The 20,878-nt window shown below is 44.5% G+C and overlaps 1 protein-coding gene across 6 annotated transcripts in view; it reads right to left on the bottom strand.

The window, feature by feature from the left end:
• Nucleotides 1–2,537: 2,537 nt before the first annotated feature.
• The window catches only part of CAPN15 (calpain 15), a 115,270-nt gene continuing 96,929 nt past the window's right edge, over nt 2,538–20,878 (bottom strand). For all 6 annotated transcript variants that reach the window (XM_042438101.1, XM_042438100.1, XM_042438103.1 and 3 more), the window contains 10 exons: nt 19,229–19,437; nt 17,964–18,147; nt 16,763–16,986; nt 14,325–14,450; nt 12,763–12,915; nt 10,902–11,063; nt 9,617–9,846; nt 8,542–8,708; nt 7,681–7,859; nt 2,538–6,743 (listed from right to left, as the gene is read on the bottom strand). In XM_042438101.1, the coding sequence (XP_042294035.1) occupies nt 6,566–6,743; nt 7,681–7,859; nt 8,542–8,708; nt 9,617–9,846; nt 10,902–11,063; nt 12,763–12,915; nt 14,325–14,450; nt 16,763–16,986; nt 17,964–18,147; nt 19,229–19,437 (1,812 nt within the window). In that variant the 3' untranslated portion in view covers nt 2,538–6,565. The remainder of the gene's footprint in view (nt 6,744–7,680; nt 7,860–8,541; nt 8,709–9,616; nt 9,847–10,901; nt 11,064–12,762; nt 12,916–14,324; nt 14,451–16,762; nt 16,987–17,963; nt 18,148–19,228; nt 19,438–20,878) is intronic.

Here is a 20,878-nt window from a genome sequence, read left to right as displayed (position 1 = left end):
GGAAGGCAGTAGAATGAGAGGAAAACCACATACCTGATGGTAAGACTCAACCAGAGATGTCCCAAGCCTGAAATGACAGGATCTAAGCAAAGCAGTTGAGAATTGGGGGTTTTGGAGATGTCTTGAGGATAGGGGGTCTTGATCTAAGCAGAGCAGTTGAAAATAGGGGGACTTTGAGATGTGTTGCCGTGAGTTAAAGTCAACCAGAGGGCAGCTAATAATAGTAGAATAAAAACCAAGCACTCTTGGTCCTGGCCGAAGCCACAAGGTATAGAATCATCACCTTCATAGGCATACTTCCTTCTGTGCCAAGTCTGAACGGCAAGCGCAGGCGGGAGGGCACTCACTGTAGTTGATCCCTCTTTAATTCCCTTCCTTCAGAGGCAGCAAAATCTGATCTTGTATGTTTTCTGCAAAAGTTACACAGCTTTCAGAAGTGGGCTGGAATTCAGGCGTCAGGGTTAAGCCACACTATTCATGTCCTTCCTCATTCTCTGTAGGACGAACAGGGGCAGGGAATCGTTGGTCCTTCCAAACGTCTAGAATGCTTTCTTGCTTTATGTCAGAGAAGAAAATGGGCACATGCTTAACACCAGAGACTTGAAAACGATCACGACACCACATTGGTACCTCATTCTAACATTCAGCAAACAGGGTGCAGCTGAAAGAATGGGCAGTGGCCATTACATTTAGGCATGACAATTTTCGCAACAGCATCTGCTGTTATTCTTTTTCCATTATCTGACACAACCTTCGATATCACCTATGTAGCAATTTAGAGAATGGTACAAGCAACATCGGATGGATGGATGGATGTATATGCACCATTCATGCACTGGATAACATTTTAAAAAAGACAGTGGGATAACAATCCTCCCAGGATGCAGTGTGGCTGATTTGGTTGCTATTCTTGCACAGAGATGTTCATGTCCTGTGGCTTGCATTGTATAATGGTTTTCTATCCCACTGTATTAGGTTGCTAGACTGTGCCCACGTAACTCAGAACAAGGAAATCAGTGGGAGTTATGTCTGAGTAGACATATTGTGATGAACGGCTGATGTGCAAAGTTATTGCACTTATTCTGAGCTCAGTGATGCTTAGTAAGGAACACAGATTTGACCACAAGGCATGTGCTTATTTAATTCCTCTATGCACCCATGAGAACGCACCTCCCAACTGAAGACCTTCATGCGTCTGATGAAATTGTTTCTAGACCAGGATCATGGCCCTTCGGATATTGTACTGCAATTCCCTAACCAACGTCAGCAATGGTGACGCTGGCAACATCTCGCCCTGCTCTAGACAAAAGCTTGTTCCACAATCAATGTTGTCTGTGTTGTTGTTGTGTGCTTTCAAGTTGTTTCTGACTTAAGGCAACTCTTAAGGTGACCCAAGCACAAGATTTTCTGTGCCAAGGTTTGTTCAAAGGGAGGTTGTCTTTGCCTTTCTCTTTAGAGTTCTGGTCTTTCCCAGTACCAGAACACACTGTTTAAAAAGGTATGTAGAGAAACCTTGTAGCACCTTTGAGACTAATTGAAAGAAAGAAGTTGGCCGCATGCGCTTTTGTAGACTTGAGGCCTCATTTCCACTACCTTTTAAACTGGATCGCAAATCAGTTTGAACCAGTTTAAATGACCATGGTTTGCACTTGAACCGAATCCCTGAAGCGATTTGGAGAAGGGGGCCACACACTAGACCCATTTAACCTGTGTCTTTTTGACACTGATTTTCCCCGTGTCTTTTGGGATAAATTGATTCTGCGCAAGTGTGAACCAGATGAGGATCGAAATCGATTTCAATTTGCCCTTCAGCTGGCTGAAGCGGGTCCATTTTGAATCGATTCATTCATCAATGTGAACCACAGGTGAGTTATTTTGTTTTATTTTGCAGGACGAAAATGTGATTGGGGCAAATTAGTGTGAACCACGTTCCACTGCCAAACCGATCCATCGATTCGGATCACAAAGCGATTTATTTGTAAGTGGGAATGCAGCCTAAGTCTACTTCTTCAGATGCATTTGGACTTAGGAAGTAGACTCAAGTCTACAAAATGCTCATGCTGCCAACTTCTTTCTTTCAGTGAGTCTCAAAGGTGCTACAAGATCTCTCTACATACTGATTCTACAGACTAACATGGCTATATCTTTGGATTCTACCAGTCAGCCTTCTTAAAGGTCACTTGCTTTGGGACTTTGAGAGGGGCCAGAATTGAAACTGAACAAACTAAACACATGTTAACTTCATGGATATTTCCTTTAGTGAGGCTGAAATCCTGGTGCCTCTCAGTTTCCACAGCTTGGTGGACTGTGGTCTTCCTCTTTCTCTTGCCCATATTCAATGCAAAACAGAGAAGATGGCAAAAAAGGTCTGCACACAATATCAAGTCAAGCATCCTTCCTCAAGCAGGAACCTTTCAGATATTTTGAACTACACCTCCCAACATCCCCCAACAGCATGGGAATGCCAGTGTATAGGATACCTCCCCATCCATGCATCAGTTATATGTGGCAATAATGGACAGAGCAAAGCAAACAAATACAAAACAAAACTTTGTTTTATTATTATTATTATTATTTGGTCCTTTGGAACCTGAGTTTGAAAACCACCCATGGGATAATTCATATTTATACAGGGACTTGATTACAGATTTGATTTACAGTTGATAAAATATCCTATGTGTTTTTTTTTCTTAAGAGCTGGACAGTATTTACACGGTTAAAAATTATTCACAGCTCCGAGACGGAAAGAGAACAAACTGAAAGACAAAAAGAAAAAGCGAGGAAGAAGTCCAAAAACAAAGAAAGACAGGAGACAGTTTGGACAGTTTAAAAACAAATGTCGAGGAGGAAAGTCCAGCCACTCCCCTGGCCTGGGGTGGCAGTGCCAGGAATACTGGTTTGGGTATGAGGGCAGAGCGCCGATGGGGCAAACAGACATGAGAAAACCAACTTCTTCCCTGTTGCTACATAACTGGGTGAAACAGCATGAAACATACACATCGGGGGGTTGTATTAGCATGATACAATGTCGACACTGCTGCCCCATTCCCTATGGTTGTGGCAATGTCACCGTAGCCCTCTGCCAAGGAGACCATGCCCCTTTTCAGGGACTCAATGCCATCTTGATGATACTCCTCAATACCAAGACCATCTACATCTGTATCCAGAGAGCAAGGGCATAGCTGTACTACAGATGCATTGGTCCGATTCCAGCATAAACTGCTGCAGTTGCCCCACAATTCTCCTTTGGACAAGAGAAGACTTCCATCAGTTTCAGTCCATAGTGAAGATAATGCCCACCAGGCAGCCATTTAAAGAGGCACGGCCGTGGCACACTCCATCACTTGAGTTCAACCAACTCTCACACACTTTGTGGAAAGATGGGCTGCGGAAACTAACAGAATCATACAGCTTCTTATGTCTCCCAATGTTAGAAAAAATCCAACCTTTTCGGGGACAAAGCTCTCCAAAGCAACATGCAAACCCTGCCGACCCCAGGGGCACCGCAGCCAATTTCACAGCTCCCCACCACAATCCCCCCCACAGCAGACTATATTTCCCGGAAGTCGCCACAGGAGGGAATTAGTGCAAATGGCTTGAAAGTAGGGCTGCACTTCTGGCAGGGCCCCTGTGTCTTTAGCAGCCGTGCAGCAGGCAGACCTTAGTGAAAAGGCTATTGTCAAATCTCTGTGCTTGGATCAAGGTTCGCCTGCTGAATCTTTTGCCTGCCGCAGAGCTCTTAAGAGTACAAGGGTGAGAGGTGGTGATCCTTCTTAGAAGGGACATTCAAATTTGGCTTAAAGGAGAGAGGAAAGACAGCTCTCCATAGTCAAGAGCACAAAAAAGCAAGTTTTGTGGAGGACACCTCCCAGAATCCGCCAGCCAGCATGACTCTGGGAATTTCTCCCTACATCTCTGGCTTGAAGCTACAAAGAGGTTGAAGCCTCCACCGTGGGGGTGCCAACGAATGGGCCTGGCAACAATTCTGATGTTATTTGCCCCAGAACACAGAGGTGTAAGGGGTGGTCCTGAACCAGCAGCTCGAAAAGTACTTTTCTAGACTATGCTCTGGGAATTAAAAGTTACTTTTTGAACTCTAACCTAGGTTCAGCCAATAATACATTCCTTGCATAGTCCCTAGATGGATGCTCCGAACCACTGTTCAAATACTGCTCCTGCCTTTTCCCCTTACTTCGTGGACTCAACAGCCAACAGGTGATCCCTGGAGTGGGCAGGAGTTCAAATGAGCCAGCTTTTTGACTGACTGGACAAGTGACAAGGCTGTTTATCTTAATTCAGGGCACGGACATGCATTACAGCAAGTGGTGGGGTGATCCTATGGGTGATAATTCCCTAATGCTTTCCAGGACACAACTTCTCCAACCCTGTGCCCGAACCAATTAAGTTGGCAGGATGATGCCATCCCTGATAACCTGTGCCTGAGCTCACAACGTGAATTAGAAACCCTGTCCCTGATACCCTGTTATTGAGTTCCAACTTCACAGATACCCATTATGCTGAGCTCTGCTCAAGGCCTGGGGAAAACCAGGACTGTATCCATCCCGATGTGGGGTTCCCAACCTTTTCGACTCGCAGAGTTCTTTTCAACTTGGCAAATTCAACTTGCCAAATTTCCATTCAGAATGTAATTCCTAGTTTTGTTATTTTGATTCTATCTTTTGTTTCTTATTCTTTCATTTCATTCAATGTTTACTTCTTTCATTTTCCTTGGGCAGCTGTGGAGTGCCTGGGAAATGCATGTGGCACCCTAAGGGCTCCATGGAGCACAGGTTGGGAACCACTGTTCTAGATCATCCTTGTTTAAAGTGAGGGTGGGCAAGGGAGCTTGTTCAGCAGCTTCTCCAAGGATGATACTAGAGACCAGCCTCACCCTCTATAGAGAGCTTCACTGAGCATCAGCCTGGTTCACAACAGACTTCCCAGTATAACATCTTCTCTTGGCAGCTTAGAAATGTTTCTTGTTCAGATTACAGCTCACAGAATGCAAAACTCTTTTTTGAGTTGTAGTCCACAAAGTAGCTTTCCAAAGCTCTGGTTTCACCATTCACTTTGTTGGAGGCTGAGCTGCAAAGCAAAATGGTGGTGAATGGAAAGTGCTCCACTTATGGAACCATATGTGAAAGTCTTCAAGCTGGCTTGCCTGGCGGCTTTCCTATGCTAGAAACACAGAAGGCACCAAGAGGAGATCAGGTGGGAAAGGTCAGCCTTTCTCTTCCACCTTCACCATTGAGTCCTGACTATTCTCCCTTTAGGCTGCAGATGGCCAGAAGAGAAATGGGAAGTATGCCAGTACCTCTGTGTCACACAATGCAAGCAAGGTTCAACTGTGAAACCACACTTCCTAGCCCTTTGAAAGGATCCAGTGGTGGCTTCTCCTCCTCCTACACTCCTAGTCTCTTCCTTGAAGACCTCTGTCCATCTCAATCCACACCAGAGCTCCCCCAGCAAAATACTTATAGGCAAGTCTGCGCAGAGAGCAAATGGTGATAAGTGAGAAGCATAAGCCCTGGCACACGATGGCACAGGGAAAATGGCTTACACCTGGCATGAAAGGGGTACTTCTCTACTCTTTGCTGCTACGTTTGTTCCTCTGCATGAGTTGGAGTGGCTGTGCTTCAGAGAGACATATGGGTAGGAACTAAAGTGGAGGAGACAGGCAAAGGCTCTTGTTCCCAGTTCCATACAGTTGACAGTGGCAGGTCCCATTCATGGCTCATGCTTCGGCCTGCCTTGCAAAAGAGTATAAAACAACAACACAACAACAACAACAACAACAACAAATTATCAGCCCACACAATCTGTTCCCAGCTGGTGCTTCCATCACCTACGCTGCAAAATGGCTTGCACCCTAAGGCTTGCCTGTGACTTGCCCAGCAAGAACTGCCAATCACCTTTGGCGAGTGGGTAACTCCAAATCAGCAACATCTGGTGGTCTCCCACCATCCCATCCCCCCAAATAATCTTCACTGCCCAGCCAGCCCCAGTGGTAGAAGGGAGATGAAATCTATCCTGCACATCAGTGTCCCTCCACCTGCCAACTGTAGTACCAGTAGTGGAGGGAGGGGGGATCTACATACAGCATACCCCCCCTTGCACCTCCTACTGCAGCACTCAGTTAATACATTTAATGGTGTGGTGAGGCAGAGACACACAGACAGACACATTGGCCAGAGGTATATTGTTGCAGCCTTAGGATTTTGGGTGGCTGTGGAAAGGGCCAAGCCCTGCATCTGACAAAGCCTGGGACGCCTCCTTCTCCAGGCCATGGAATTCCCTTGCTCTCCTATCCTGACAGCAGCTCTGGATAAAGTGCATCATCTGTGGGGAAGGGGGGGAGAGGGGACTGCAAGGGAGAGGGAACCTGAGCAGCTCCCTGCTTGACCCCGGGGACAGGAGGAAAGGCGCTTGGCTTTAGACACTCTGTCCACCCATCCTCCTCAATCCTGACGGCTCAGTAGTGGCGGCTCGGGCAACGTCCGAGGCAGAGGGGGCTGGAAAAAAGGCAGAAGCAGAAGAGGGGTGGGGCAGGCAGTGGGGCCATTTGTCATAGTGGCCGGGGGCCATGCAGTCCTGCCACCTCAGGTGTGAGCAATGGGTTGTGCGTCCCCTTGGTTGACATCCAATCATTTAGAAAAGCCTGGGTGGCTTTGCGGTGTGCTAGGCGGTGAGTGATGGAGAAGCCGGCATTGCCTTCCAGCTGGGACAAAATCACCAGTACTTGCCTAGAGGATGAGAAAAGAGAGAAAACAGATGTGTTGAGGTAGGGATACAATTGCTTTTGAGCCTACATATTCCACACAAGACTTAAAATAAAGAAGCAGGAATCTCATTTTTTTCTGCCCAATATGAACCTCCCCCCAATTTTCCAAAGGCTTTAAACGGAGGACTGCCTAACAGAAATAATGTACCACCAGCAGCATATATCAGCAATGAATAACTAGATGACCTCTGAGGTCATTTCCAGCTCTACAATAAGCATGTACAGATGAGTACATGATCAATAATCTAGTACAGTGCAGACTCAATGTTCTTGATCTTTTAACCACGGTTAGAAACACCAGAAATGCTACCTTTGAACTGGGCTAATTTATACAAACTAGGTTTCTGAATCTCCTCTGAGCAGCACTGGTTACAAAATCTCCTGTAAGCAAGACACTTTCTAGTAATTCAATTAAAGGTTCAGGAACTGAGACATGCCATGTGGCTGTCAAGTGGCCAGGCTGATTTCTCATTTCCAACTTATACTAGATTCCTGGATGAAAATGCATGTGCCACTTTGCCAGTTGGATATGTTTATATTCTGTAAAACAGATAGATTACCTTATAGGCTGGTCAAAACAGGAAACTTTGGTCTTCCAGTTTTGTCACTGATTAAAGAAAAGGCTAATGTCCAAAAACAGAATTACAGCCAACTCCATTGTTCATAGATATTGAACTGAGAGTTGCTATATAAGTTTTTCTATTGCATGAGTATATAAACAGCTATACATAGTTGAATTATGTATTTTTATTTACATGATTTGTGATTTGTTACTGCTTAGAGGCCTCCAGTGGTTTGTGTTTGCTCACTTCCAACCACACAGTTCTGTTGTTTGAGTATATTGCTGCTTGAGCAATTGCCTTGCAGCCCTGCATCCAACCAAGCCAGGCCTTTCTCACCTGTGTAATGGTGGCACACTGTCCTGTGTTTTCAGGCTCCCCCGTGTTGACACAACGTTGAAGCTGTCTGTGCAGTCACACTGGACGTGCAGGTAGGACTTAGGGTGTCGATTCTCCACTACAACAATGAGGCCTGCCCAGCCATGTGTCAGGTAGTAGCAAGTCATCCCTTCGCGCCCCTGCAATAGCAAAGCAAGCTGTCAGTCCTCTTTGAGCTCAAACACATATCAGTGAACTCTGTCCACTATCATCTCCAGGGTCCCTCCATCACCCTTCCCTTTTTCACAAAAGCATATCTTAGAAAGGTGAATTCCCAACAGATTTGAAAGTGGTAACAAGTAAAATTAATTTTCCCCATCTAAATTGGGCTCCTGAAATGGGGAAAGGTTGGGATGACCAAGAGAGGACCTCAGTGTGTGAGAACTGCAAGCTCAGTCCTGTTCTGACACTGAAAATAAATTCATGGTCTGAAAATGTAAAATTCATGTAGACTTGATTGGAAAGTCTAGAGTTCAAAGCTGGACAGGGATCTACCCACTCCTGGAGCAGAAAATATTTTTCCCCCAAGGTGTGCACCACAGCATAAAAGCTTTTAGAAAAGTGTTGCACTCAAAGCTGAAATAAACTCCTGGGACCACAATGTTGCTAGTACATTGACTGCATTATTCAGAAACTGACCCAACAGTGCCCTCTTCTAATGATACAAATGTGTAGCTGGTGAGAATCATGGCATTTCAGACTGATACTTCCAGAACCCCCCAGCCAGCACATTTGGTGGGTTGTGAGAACTATAGCCCCAAGTAACATTTCCAGACACTTATCTGGAATGTTTAGTGCCACACACCTGAACTCTGCACCTACCTCGTGTCTCTCGCCCTTGTTCTCTGTGAGAAGAATGATGGCATCAGCTAGAGTGGTTGACTGAGCCTCAATCTGTTCCACCATCACCAAGCGGGAGCTGTAGATGGCCAGGATGTAGCTAGAAACTTCAACAGCCTGGTTTGCACTGCCAGTTGTAGGACTGGAGACTAGGAGATATGGAAATAAACAAGCGGTGTCAGACTGCAGAGTTCCATCTACAAGAAACCTATCCCTTCCCTTCCTGCCACCAGGCCTCTATTCACACAGCAGCTCCAAGAACATGAACTGCTTTCTTTACTTGAATACAGCCCTGGGATTCAGTCTCCAGCCCAAACCAACCCAGCATGAAAGGGCTGATGTTCAGAGATGTAGACGAATCAGGGCTGCAAAAGTAACCATAGGCCATCTAGACTAGGGATGGGTAAAGGTGTTTTGTTTGTTTGTTTGTTTATTTATTTATTTATTTATGCATGCAATTTTGGGGAATATTCTTTTTCAAAACCAAAAGAACTGCCAGCCACTTCCCCTTTGCTTTCCATGTTTTAGCATTTCTGGCAGTGTGTCTAGGCTGTGAAGCTTCTCTGAGTCAGAAAACTGAATCATGCGCTTGCCAGGGTTGTCCATGCACTTGATAAATGTTAACAAAGGGTGAGGAACCTTTTTGGCTGAATTACATCTCAAATAAATTCTCCAAGACTGAGTTCCAGTTGTGGGTGGAGCCAGAGGCCAAAGGTGAGACCAAAAATACCAGCATAATTTATCATAAAGCTCTGAGTGCTAGTAACCAAGCTTCAGAAAAGACATTCCATCTTTTAGAATGGGGGATATCCCATATAAAGACTACTAGGGCCAGATCATGGGATGATGTGTTCTATTTTAATTTAAAGAAACCCTCATCTACTCATAGGCAAAAATTGGATGACCTCTGAGTATAAGCTTCTGTAGTGCCATTCTAGCACTGAATACTAAAGATTTCTCTTCCTTCTAGTATCATTTTTTGGGAGGAAGGGTTTAAAACAAATAGTAAGCAAGCAAGCAAGAGCAACGTCCCTGCCTACTGCTACACTACTGTTACCTTGGCCTGAGGAGTTGCCGGTCACTGACGTGGTCCAGTGGTTGAAGGCACAGCACACCACAGCATACTCGCCTGGTTCCAGCATGACATCACAGTTGACAAACTTCTTGACCGCCCGCTTGCTGTGCGCCATCAAGCGCCCCAGACTGAGCTTGCTGCCATTGATGAAGGTGGCTCGGAATACCATGATGCAAAGGTCCAGCAAGTGGCTGTCGGCTGTGTCAGAGCGCCTGTCAAAGGAGAGGAGAGGAGAGGAGTCATGCTTTGCTCACAGATAGCCCCAGTTAGGGCTAAGCGCTGATCAGAAATCCTGCACAACCTCTGCTACTTGTAGCAGACCAGAGGTTAGTTCTTTAGTGCCCTCTACATGTTTGGGATATGTCCCAGCGAGCATGGCCAATGATCAGTGATTGTGGGATTTGTAGTCCAAAACATCCCAGAAGATACCAAGCTGCCTATCCCTGGTTAAGAAAAACCTGAGCTAGATGGACCAACAGTATGGCTCTACATAGGGACCTGGTCAAGAGCTTTTGCTGCCTGAGACAGAGCAATAAAAGGCAGTTTTTCCTTTTGAAAGGAAATGCACATAGCAGCTAAAGCAGGCCAAGTTATTTTGGAAGATAAGGAACACCTCTTCCTGTTTCCAATAGTAAAAATATAACCAACTGAACAAATACTTAGCTGCCCTTTCATGGCAACCCACATCTGCTGCCTGAAATGGCCAACTCATCCTACCATTCCCTTTTCTAGGAATGGGATCGGTCCTATTCCTAAGAAAAGGCAATAGAGTCAAGAACCACTGAAGAAATAACTGTACCTGCATTAATAAAATACAGATATTCAGGACAGGGAAAGTGTGAGGAACAGCCACTCACCAATGTGAGAGAAAGAAAAGGGGCAAAATGCTAACTCTGTTCCCTAGCTACTGAAAATCAAACCTGCTCTCATCTAGATAATCTCCTCCATCTCCTTTTATATCCCCTCATCCCAGGTTCTAATGCTAAAGCAGAACTAATGTAGAGGGGAGTCAATAATATGGTACCCTCCATATTTTTGTGCTACAACTCCCATCACCTCCAGCCAGTATAATCAGGGAGCATGGGAATCACAGCACAAGACCCTGGGTGATACAGGGTTGCCTGATGCATGGAGACAGTAGTGGTTCATCACTAACACAATGCAGGAGTTCAATGGTGCATCTCCAGTCTATCCAGATGCAACTTGGGAAGCCCACTGAGAAAGAGGTCCCACAAGCAAGTCCAAGCAACGTCCTCCTGGACCTTACCTACTGCCTTCCTGGAAAAGGGCAAACTCCAAGGTTGCACGCTCCAGCACCGTCAACGATGTTACAGTGATGGGACCGCTGGCCTTGTTGGGGAAAGTGCCTTGTACACGAACCTCATGCCAGTCTGAATGGAGTTTACAGATGTCGACTGAGTCAAAATACCTGGCAAAAGAACAGACAGCCATCAGCCACAGAAGCAGTTGTTGTCAAGATCCCCACAATCCTCAGAAGACAGTCAAATGGGAGGACAAAACATATGTGGAAAGGTAAGAGTGGTTTGGCAATGGAACCAATGGCTTACAGAGGTGATGGGGTCTCTTAAAGAGGCTGGACAGGTACCTGCTAGGGATGCTCTAGCTCACTGATTCCCAAACGTTTACCTTCCAGGTTTTTTGGACTTTAGTTCCCAAAATCCTAGCTAAGATGGCCGAGGCATCTGGGAGCTGAAGTCCAATACACCTGGAGGACCAGAGTCTGAGGATTACTACTCTAGCTGGAGATCCTACACTGAGCAGGGGGTTGGACTTGGTGGCCTATGGGCCCCTTCTAACTCTATGATTCTATGACATGAGGTACTCTTATAAGACCCTTTCAATGGAAACTCTACAGTATCTTGGGGATGGAAAATAGCCTTGTGGCACAGATAGCTGTGCTGCTATCTCCTCCAACTGACTGTATTTTTACAATGTTCTGGCTGGCTGTGCAATCCAGAAGATTAAGAAAGGAGCACACAGCCTACAAAGAATTAGATGTAAATTAAAATTAACATTTCACATAAGGCTCAAGGGATTGGGAAAATACAGCAATGCTTGGAGTGTCCATATATAAGCAGCCTGGTTTTAGCCCACCTGAAATCAGCCCCAAACATTTGGACCAAATAGCAAGGCTTCCTTCTCTTGAGAAGATGGCTACTCTCCGGGAGTTCTCTTAACTTCAAAGAGTTTGTGGCATCTTTCACCTAGGGGTACTGTAAGCCACAGAGTTTCTGACTACTTAACATTCATCTGTTATTAAATCAAAATAACCCTAGATGTCCATCCTCACAGGGTGGGCCTGAGTTATCATTTAAAACAAATATACACACAATTTTCAAAGCAACACATATCACTGAAGATAAGGGATGTAAACCAATTATTTCATCTACTTCTGTACCTAGGCATGATGTTGTGCCTGACTATACTTGTTTAATTTGTGGCCTACTAAGACTGCTATATCCCCCAAGACTAAGACTAAGACCCCTAGATCCTTTTCACATATACTGCTTTCAAGCTAGGCATCAACCATCCTATATTTGTGCATTTAATTTTTCCTACCTAAAAGTGGTACCTTACATTTATTTCTGTTGAAATTCATTTTGTTAGTTTTTGTCCCAATTCTCCAATCTGTCAAGGTCATTTTGAATTCAGATCCTGTCTTCTGGGGTATTAGCTACGCCAGAAAACAGGATCTTATAAGCACTTGTATTAAATATCCAGTCACTTATCTAATCTTTGGCCTAAGAAGATACTATCTGAAAAGACTAATTGTGTAATCTAACAGATCAAGCAATTAAATGGTACAGCCATATTCAAAATAGATCTCAAAAGAGCTCTAAATCACAGAAACAGGGAATAAGACAGTAAAAATAATACGTGAGAGATTTCTACTTAACATATAAATTCAAAACAAATGAGGGCAGAGACAGATTTCTGAGCTGGTGGTTGAAACCAAATTTATTCTGTCTACTTCAGACATAATGGGAGGCACCTTCAATACCTGCTCCTCATCTGAGGCATGTATCTCTCAAACTGAAATCTCCAAAGATAGCACCACCAAGAACTGAGGCACAGGGCACATCTGGCTCCATCCAATATAGGAATACCTGATGAAGTCACTGTATTCCATCCAGAAGACTCCCTCACTGCTCCCATGGGGCATCAGTTCATGCCGCAAGTGTGTCGGCCAGTGGGGCCATTCATCAGACCAGCTGCCATTCCAGGAGAAGCGACCCCATGGGTTACGCAGTCGAAGTAGCCTAAGCAAAGGAAGGATGGAAGAACTAAAATCAGGCTTGAGTGAGACAGGAGTTCAGAATTGGCTTAAGCTTAATTTCTGAGATAGTACTCTACCCCGATTTTCTATCAGAGTGAAAATGATTTACAAAATGTAGAATCCAACAGGAAACCTCTTCAGTAACTAAAAGGGAGTCATTTCATCCATAGCAGCAGAATCAGATAAATTAGGAAATTAACAGTGTAATTCTATGTATGACTCAGAAGTAAATTTTACTGCATTTGATAGGACTTCCTCCCACTTAAACACATACAGCATTACAGCCTAAACTGCTAAACATCTATAGGAATGTGAAGGTTTATATCTATGCTGCAACTTTATAAAAGAAAAATTAAAATAATCAATTGAAATGATTAATTAGTTTATGAATTTGTATGTGGCTTAAAATGATTTTTCTGTAGCTTTTCCTTTGTTTTTACATGATGCACATACAGTATGTCATACCACACATCGTCTTAGGAGAGACTTTTTGTATGCAGACAAAGGGAGAAAACCTCTTAGAAGAGGACACTTGCCAACGTGGTTTTTAATCACTTGTGAATCAAGGAAACATTCGGCCCAAATTGTATGGAATGACGGCACTGATCCAGCCTGCTTAGGAAGAAGGGTGAGCCACAACAGAGAAACAGGCATCTGTTTTTAAGAAGTGTAACAGTTTTATAAATGCAAAGGGATCTTGTAGCATCTTTGAGACTAACTGAAAGAAAGAAATTGGTACCACAAACTTTCATAGACTTGAACCTACTTTCTTGGATGCATGTTGCATGGATCTGAGGAAGTAGGCTTAAGTCTATAAAAGCTCACATTACCAACTTCTTTCGTTCACTTAGTCTCAAGGTGCTACAAGATCCGTTTGCATACTGATTTTGCAGACTAACATGGCTATATCTTTGAGTTTTATAAATGGATGGGTATGCACAGAGCTTGGGAAAGTTATTTTTTTGGATTCCAACTCTCAGAATCCAGCCACAAAGTTCATGCTGGCTGAAGGTTGCTAGGAGTCCAAAAGTTAACATTACTTCTCTCTGCCATGCAAGGAGGACAGGGAGACAGTTTTCTTAGAGCACTTGCCAATAAAGCAGAGGGGGAGAAAAATGGTGCCTTGGTAACTACAGCAGATACTCCTTTTGAGAATGTAGGACGGATGAGCACCCAGGCTACACTTCCAAATGAAATGCCTCTTGGACTGTTAGAGTAGTGGTCTTCCACATGGGAAACCCAGAACTTGCAGTTAACCCCATTTCTATTTTATACCACTTGTGTGGTATGTCACTGTCTCATACTCAGTCTCACACCATTCATGTCCCGCCACCATCACAGTCTTGTTTTTAGCTAATAAAAGGGTGTGATCGCTTGCTTGGCCACCCTTACCTGCATCCTTGCACATCTCGTACATCCAATATGGAGTATGCATGCCTTGGACGAAGGCCCATGCTTTCATAGGCTGCGTCATCTACCTTCATGTTGCCCCCTCCGCAGGATGCACCCATTAGAAAACTGAAGAATAAAGGATGGGAAGGAAAGGATAGGCAAGCGGGAAGCAGGGAGAGAGAGAAAAGGGACAAAGATTTATCCTCCACAGCTATGCATCAGGAATCAAATGGAGGGAATACATTTGGGGAGTTAACCCATATGTCTGGAAGGAAAAGAAAATTCCAGTTTATCATTACAGTACTAACAATTCCTTGCAAGCTTTGACACTGAGACTATATGTGTTGTATGGCTTTTGCTCTGAGAGAAGGGTAAAGTTCATAACATTCAACATTTGTGCGTGAGTTTCTTGTTTTTCTCTTCTCTCCCCACTCCCTTTCCTTTGTCACAATAAATATATAAATGAAATGTACTGATGCAGACCTTAAAAAAGGACTTATTCAAGTTCTTATCAAAGTTGTTATGAATGCCTTTTTATTTTGTAAGCTTGGCGATGTTTTTGGTTTTCTTTAAAATGCTATGTAAGTTGCTCTGAAAGCATTTCCAGATGTAAAGCAGGACACTTTACATGGCAGAAAAGCTATAAATATACAAATAAATCAAGCAACTGGAGCTTTTTGTGGTTAGGAAAACATTAAGTGGGATGTGTGGGGAAGGCTTACAAAACCACAAATGTAATGCGGATATAGCAGAGAGAATTTTTATTCATCTTCTCATAATACCAGAAATCAGTGCCACCCAGAGAAAGCGACTGGCAGTAGATTCAGGCTAGAAATGAAAACCTGCGTTATAAATGACATTTAATTAGCTTCTGTAATTTACTGTCTCAAAATCTGGTGGTGCCCATCTATTTGTCGACTTTAAAAAGGATCCCAATGGATCATCTGACAACTCTTAACAGTGACAGTGAAATGGAACTTCCATGTTCAGATGCAATGTACCTCTGAATATCAGTTGCTGGAAAACATACAGTGGTAGAAATGGAGGCCCTTGAACATCACTTTTAGCATCTTAGAGGTATCTCTGGTCAACCACACAGGGAAACAGGATCAGAATTTTAAAAATTTACCCTCTTGGATTACAGCTTCCAGAACTCCCCAGTAAGTATATCCATAAACCATGATGGCTTTGAGATTCTGGGAGTCATAGTCCCCAAAAGCAACATTTCCATGACAGAGCGTGGTTTGTTCCAACAGGCCTGTTTCTATGTTCTCCAACTACATAAAGCTTACAGTCCAATTTATGCTGAAATTTAGAAGAACTATTTTGTAGCACATGGAAGCAACTACCCAACAAGATCTGAGAGGTGCGCTTCAGAGTCCCTTGGAATTCTGGAGAGCACATGGGATCACAGACCTCATTTGCTGGCTCTCTCCACAAACATCTAAGTTACTTGCGCAGCTGCATCCAACTCATCCTTTTTCAAATGGCAGATTGCTAACAACCCTCCACTGGCACATAAGCAGACAAACAGTGCATACAGGAAAGATGCCTGTTCAGCAAACTGTGTGACTTGAGCAAGAGAGCCAGGCAACATTCTTTGACGCACAAAAGCCCCTGGGATCATTGGCCAATATTGTATTCCTGAGCTCTCCCTACCTTGGCTTTGTGCTTTTGCACACGTATCATGAAACAGAGAGCAAAGAAGACCATCAGAATAGGCTGATCTATCACCCCCAGCCACAAGATGCTGCCAGTCCTCACCATTATAGAGCCACTGGTCTGTATTAAGAAGAGTTTGGGGTTGTTGTTTCGGACTATATCCCAGAATTCTGCAGCCACCATGGGATCCTGGGAATTGTGGGAACTTTTGCAAGCTGTGCTTGTAAGTGGGAAGGTTGATCCAGCTTCCTATGCAGCTGAGTTACTGTAGAGCAGTGGTATGGAACCTGCAGCCACCCAAGTGTCTTTGGGCCTCACTGTTCCACTTTAGTTCTCTCCTTTGGCCAGAACAACACTCCTAAGCTCCAGAAGAAATCCTTTTTCTTCTTGTCTCAGTGTGGCCCAATGGACAAAAGGCTGCACAGAGGCTGAATCTCAGTAATTTGTGGACTAGAAACACTACAACAGCAGTGGCATAAGCATGATTGGAATGACGCACGATCTGTGCAACCAACCACACAAGGAGAAAAGCAATATACAAACCACATACTGTGTCAAACTTAGTCAAGTCACTTTTCTAGACTACAAATATCAGAAGCCCCTACAATATTACAAAAAGTAATGTTTCCAAGCTCCAGTCAAAACATGGGATGTCTGGCAAAATGACATGCCCCTCTATGTCTCTGCTGAAGGAGGACAGCTGGCCCTCTTAAGTCTGCAGCTATGAGCTTTACATTCTTCTGAAGGGGAAAGCCCTCCCTCGTGCCTCGTCTTACCCAGCCTCCTTAGAACTCAGCATTTTGGCCCAGATGAGGTCAGTGTCAATGGGCTCCTCGCGAGGGTTAGTGGAGCTGACCTGCAGCATCAGGCTCTCGCAGGGGGCGCCAGTTAACGTAGCTAGGCCTTCAATAGCGCGCCCTGCCTGGAGGGCAAAGTACGAACCATGGAGTTTGGCCAGGGCCTTCTCAATAAGGGCCACCCATAGCTGTTTCCTCTGGGCCTGAATGAGGGCAAGGAAGGGGGAAAGAGAGAGAGAAGACAAATGCAAGACAAGGCAGTCAGATGTCACAATTTACAGTGGTTCCCCCCCCCCCCAGCTTTCTTTGAACACAATGATGCCACTTGCACCTTACAAGTTCAACAGATGTGGTCTTCTCCACTTAATGGCACCAGTGCCATAAGACTATGGACCACCTATTACCAGGAGAGTGTGGAGCCCGTTTGTATTTAAAACTGCAGATTGAAAAAGTTGTTGTTGTTTTTTTTATTTTGGGACTAAACTCCCAGAATCATTAATCCAACATAGATAGTGTTCAAGCTAACTAGAGAGTCTGGGAATTGTGATCCATAAAGGGGAACTTTCTTCAGATCTGGCTAGAACAGAATTCTGAGGCCAGGCAATCAAATATTAGAAAAACTGGATTCTGCAACCATATAAATTATGCAAGATTAGTATATTTTCATAATTTATTATATTCCTTCCATTTGTAATGTGTCAGATCTGAAAAATCTGATTCTGTTGATACTCCAATCAAGTGTGGGAGAACTTTGGGCCTCCAAAACTGTTGTATTTCAACTCCCAGAAGGCCCAGGCAGCACTGTCAATGGCAAGAGACTGTGGAAGTTACAGCCAAAATCAGTGTATGTCAAGCTAACTGATGCCTGAGACCAGCAATGGTACCATATTTGTGCCCATTGACTACAACTGTTTCTTTCCTGGAAACACACCTGAGACTGACAGCCAGTGTGTTGCTGAAAGGGTTCAAAAATGTTCCCAGCATCTATTCTAAACACTACTACTAAGCCACCAGTCCAGCAGATTTGTTTGAAAGATACAGAGTAGAGCATCTCTCATCTTTTTTTCTACAAATGTGTGACTTTATGTCAAATAATCCTACCCACCCTATATACCCCCCTCTCTGTGTCTTCCCTTGATACAATGAACTACTAGTAGACAAATCCAATCCCAACACCAACCTGAGAGAAGAGGAGGTAGCCACATTCATCACAGGGCAGCATGTCATCCACCAGCACAGTGGTCCAAGTGCCATCTTTGCAAAGCCGCACCTGGTAGGCCCCCTCTGGACAAATAGTCCGTGTGATCATGACCCGTTCCACCAACTCAGGTCGCTCTGCCAGCACAGCCAGAGCACTTAGGAACCTAAAATAAAAAGGGGGAGGAGGAAGGAAGTCAGGTAAAAACAAGCAATTTTGAGAGGCCTATAGAAAGACCATGATTCAACAAAACGTTCCTCCCAGTGTGCATACAAACATGGAGATGGTCTGTTTGATCTAACACCCAAGGCAGATCAGAAGTGTTAGCGACTCTGGAAGCTGATCTTCCTTGGTCTTAAAAAGAGTGGGCAGCCTGCAACCTTGGGTTGATCTCATATAGCCTTTAAACTAATTTTAGAAGCTGTCTTTACAAGAATAATCATTTCCCTTCACAATGTCTGGCAAATGTTGACCACAGAGTTGCACTGGAGGATCTAGCAATTCCTAGAGAGCTGTTCTCTCAGGTAAAAACATAGTGTTTTTGTTATTTGCAGTTTTTACACATTCATGGGGGTCCTGTGCCCCTAACTCCAGCGAATGTGGAGGGACAAGTGTACTTTCTTCCGCTGATAGCAAAACCAAGAGATTTTTCAGGCTTGGATGACAAAGTGACACAAATGTCCCACCAATGCCACCAGAGGGCAGCCTGTATCTACCAGTCAGCAGAAAGAAAGGGTCCAAGGAGGCAAGGGATCTTGGACCAGGCAAAGCCATGCGTGGAGGTTCTGAGAAGGAGCAAGCCATAGAACAGGTGGGGATAGATGGCCTTCCAGGTATTGCTGATATGCCATGCCCATCAGTTATAACCAGCATAGCCAACATAAAGACCATTGGGAGCTACAGTTCAAGAACATCTGCATGGTCACACTTTACCTACTGTTCCACAGTTGAAAGCAAGGTTGACCAAAAGAACCAGCCGCCTACACTCCAGGACTGGGACCTGCAAAATGTTGGTCCTGGGAAAGGCCTTATGTGTGACATTGCATTTTGTGCTAGAAAGCAGAGCTGACCTCAGTACGATCCACTGTTATCTCTGCTTGTTGTGTGGACCCAGGCTATTTAAAGAGACTATTTAAAATACAGACCATGCTTGTGCTAAATTAGGCACCATGCTATGGTGTTTTAGTATATCCAGTCTTGATACATCTGAGCCACAAGGGAGGAATCCTGTGGCTGTTATTTCTCACCAGCAATTTCCCAGCAGTCCCTGCAAGATGTCAGAGGGCCGGGGAGTTCGGAAAACCGACCACTTGACTGAACGATCCTTGAAGATGCTGCAGTTGATTTCTTGAGGCCTCAGCCACTGCTTCACTCGCTGCTGGACACTGTCCCCTTCGGGGAAGCCGACTGACTTGGGTCCAGGAGGGAAACTGTCATCCACAAAGTTGACTTTGTTCTGAAGAGACAGAATTGTGTAACAGATCAGGGAATTCTTGCCAAAACGGTTCTAACCATTTAACACTCCACCTGGATCAGGCCTTTTGCAAAGCTAAAAGAGTTTAAATGCTCCTTCAAGAAAAAGCCTCCCCAAACACTATCCACCACAACAATAATTGCGCACAGTAATATATATTGTTGCTGGGAAAATCCTACCTACTGTTAGTCTTATAGCTGATGTCAGGAAAGGAGAGAACCAAAGGTTTTGCTCTCCTTTCTAATCAGAAAGTCCAAGTGCTTCAGCTCAGTGAGTTCCAGCTCCACTACACCACTGCAATCTATGTGTTTGTTGTGCTACAATTGTCCCCTGAATCACACTGCAGTTAATGCTGTAGGCTCCCCCAAGAAAGCATCAGAGATTTTATGTTTCAGGGAAACAAGGAAGCTATTAGCCAACTCTACAGGGGAAATGAGGCCAAGCCACGGAATATGTGTGTTATATATAAAATGGTATCCAAATCTACGGCAGACAACCGACAGACTCTCCTTTGGGGGACCAGAACTGTGGCTTCAGGGGCTCTGGTTATTCAGTCCTGACACATTAGACACTTTAGGATCTGTTTGTCCTCACAGTTGATGTGGAGGTGGGTGGAGGGTAGAACAAAGCACAGGCTGTCCACTTTCTTACTAAGCTGGTTTCTCACGCATACTCTGTGAGCGCACTTGAAGAGAACAGTGGCATCACTTCTATGTGGACTGTTTCTGGAACATAGACAGTATGTATCCTGCAGCGGCAGGCTACAAGCAAGGGATATTGTCCTCTCAAGGCGTTCCCAACCTATACAAACAGTGCTGATGCTTGCATTAGCTTTGGAGGCAGCCAAGTCTGAGTGTGCTTTGAAAGTTGATGGCTTAAGAGAGCGATGCGGTGGTTAAGAGTGCTGGGCCGACACTTTCAAGAGACACATTCTAGTTCTTGCTGAGGCATACAATATGTTAGCATCAGCCACAGTCTCTCCCTCAGCTAACCTACCTCACCATGGCTCTATTGTGTGCATTTTAGCTGGCCCATAATGGTATTGCTGTTATGGTACTGTACTTCACATGGCTCTTGTGAGAATAAAATGGGGAGTAGAGCTATGTGTGCCACCTTGATCTTCTTGGGTGAAAGATGGGATACAGATTTAACCAAACAAACAAACAGACAAACAACAACAACAACAACAACCACCACCACCACCAACCTGGCAAAATACTGAGCTATAGTCAAAATCTCCAGCTTGACTAGCTTTTCTCCTTGAACTCACTGGGCAAGCGTAGGGAAGATTCTCTTTTGGACTCAAACATGCTTTACACACCTGTTATACAGGGATACAGGCCTACCTTTCAGGCACAAAGCGTGTTATTTGTGAACCCTAAGATGTTGGAATGCAACTCCTATCAGTCCAACTAAGCACAGC

This window comes from Sceloporus undulatus, chromosome 8 (genome assembly GCF_019175285.1).
Source record: "Sceloporus undulatus isolate JIND9_A2432 ecotype Alabama chromosome 8, SceUnd_v1.1, whole genome shotgun sequence".
Taxonomy (NCBI): domain Eukaryota; kingdom Metazoa; phylum Chordata; class Lepidosauria; order Squamata; family Phrynosomatidae; genus Sceloporus; species Sceloporus undulatus.
The sequence above is the reverse complement of the archived record's forward strand: the minus strand, read 5'-3'. Positions and strand labels throughout refer to the sequence as shown.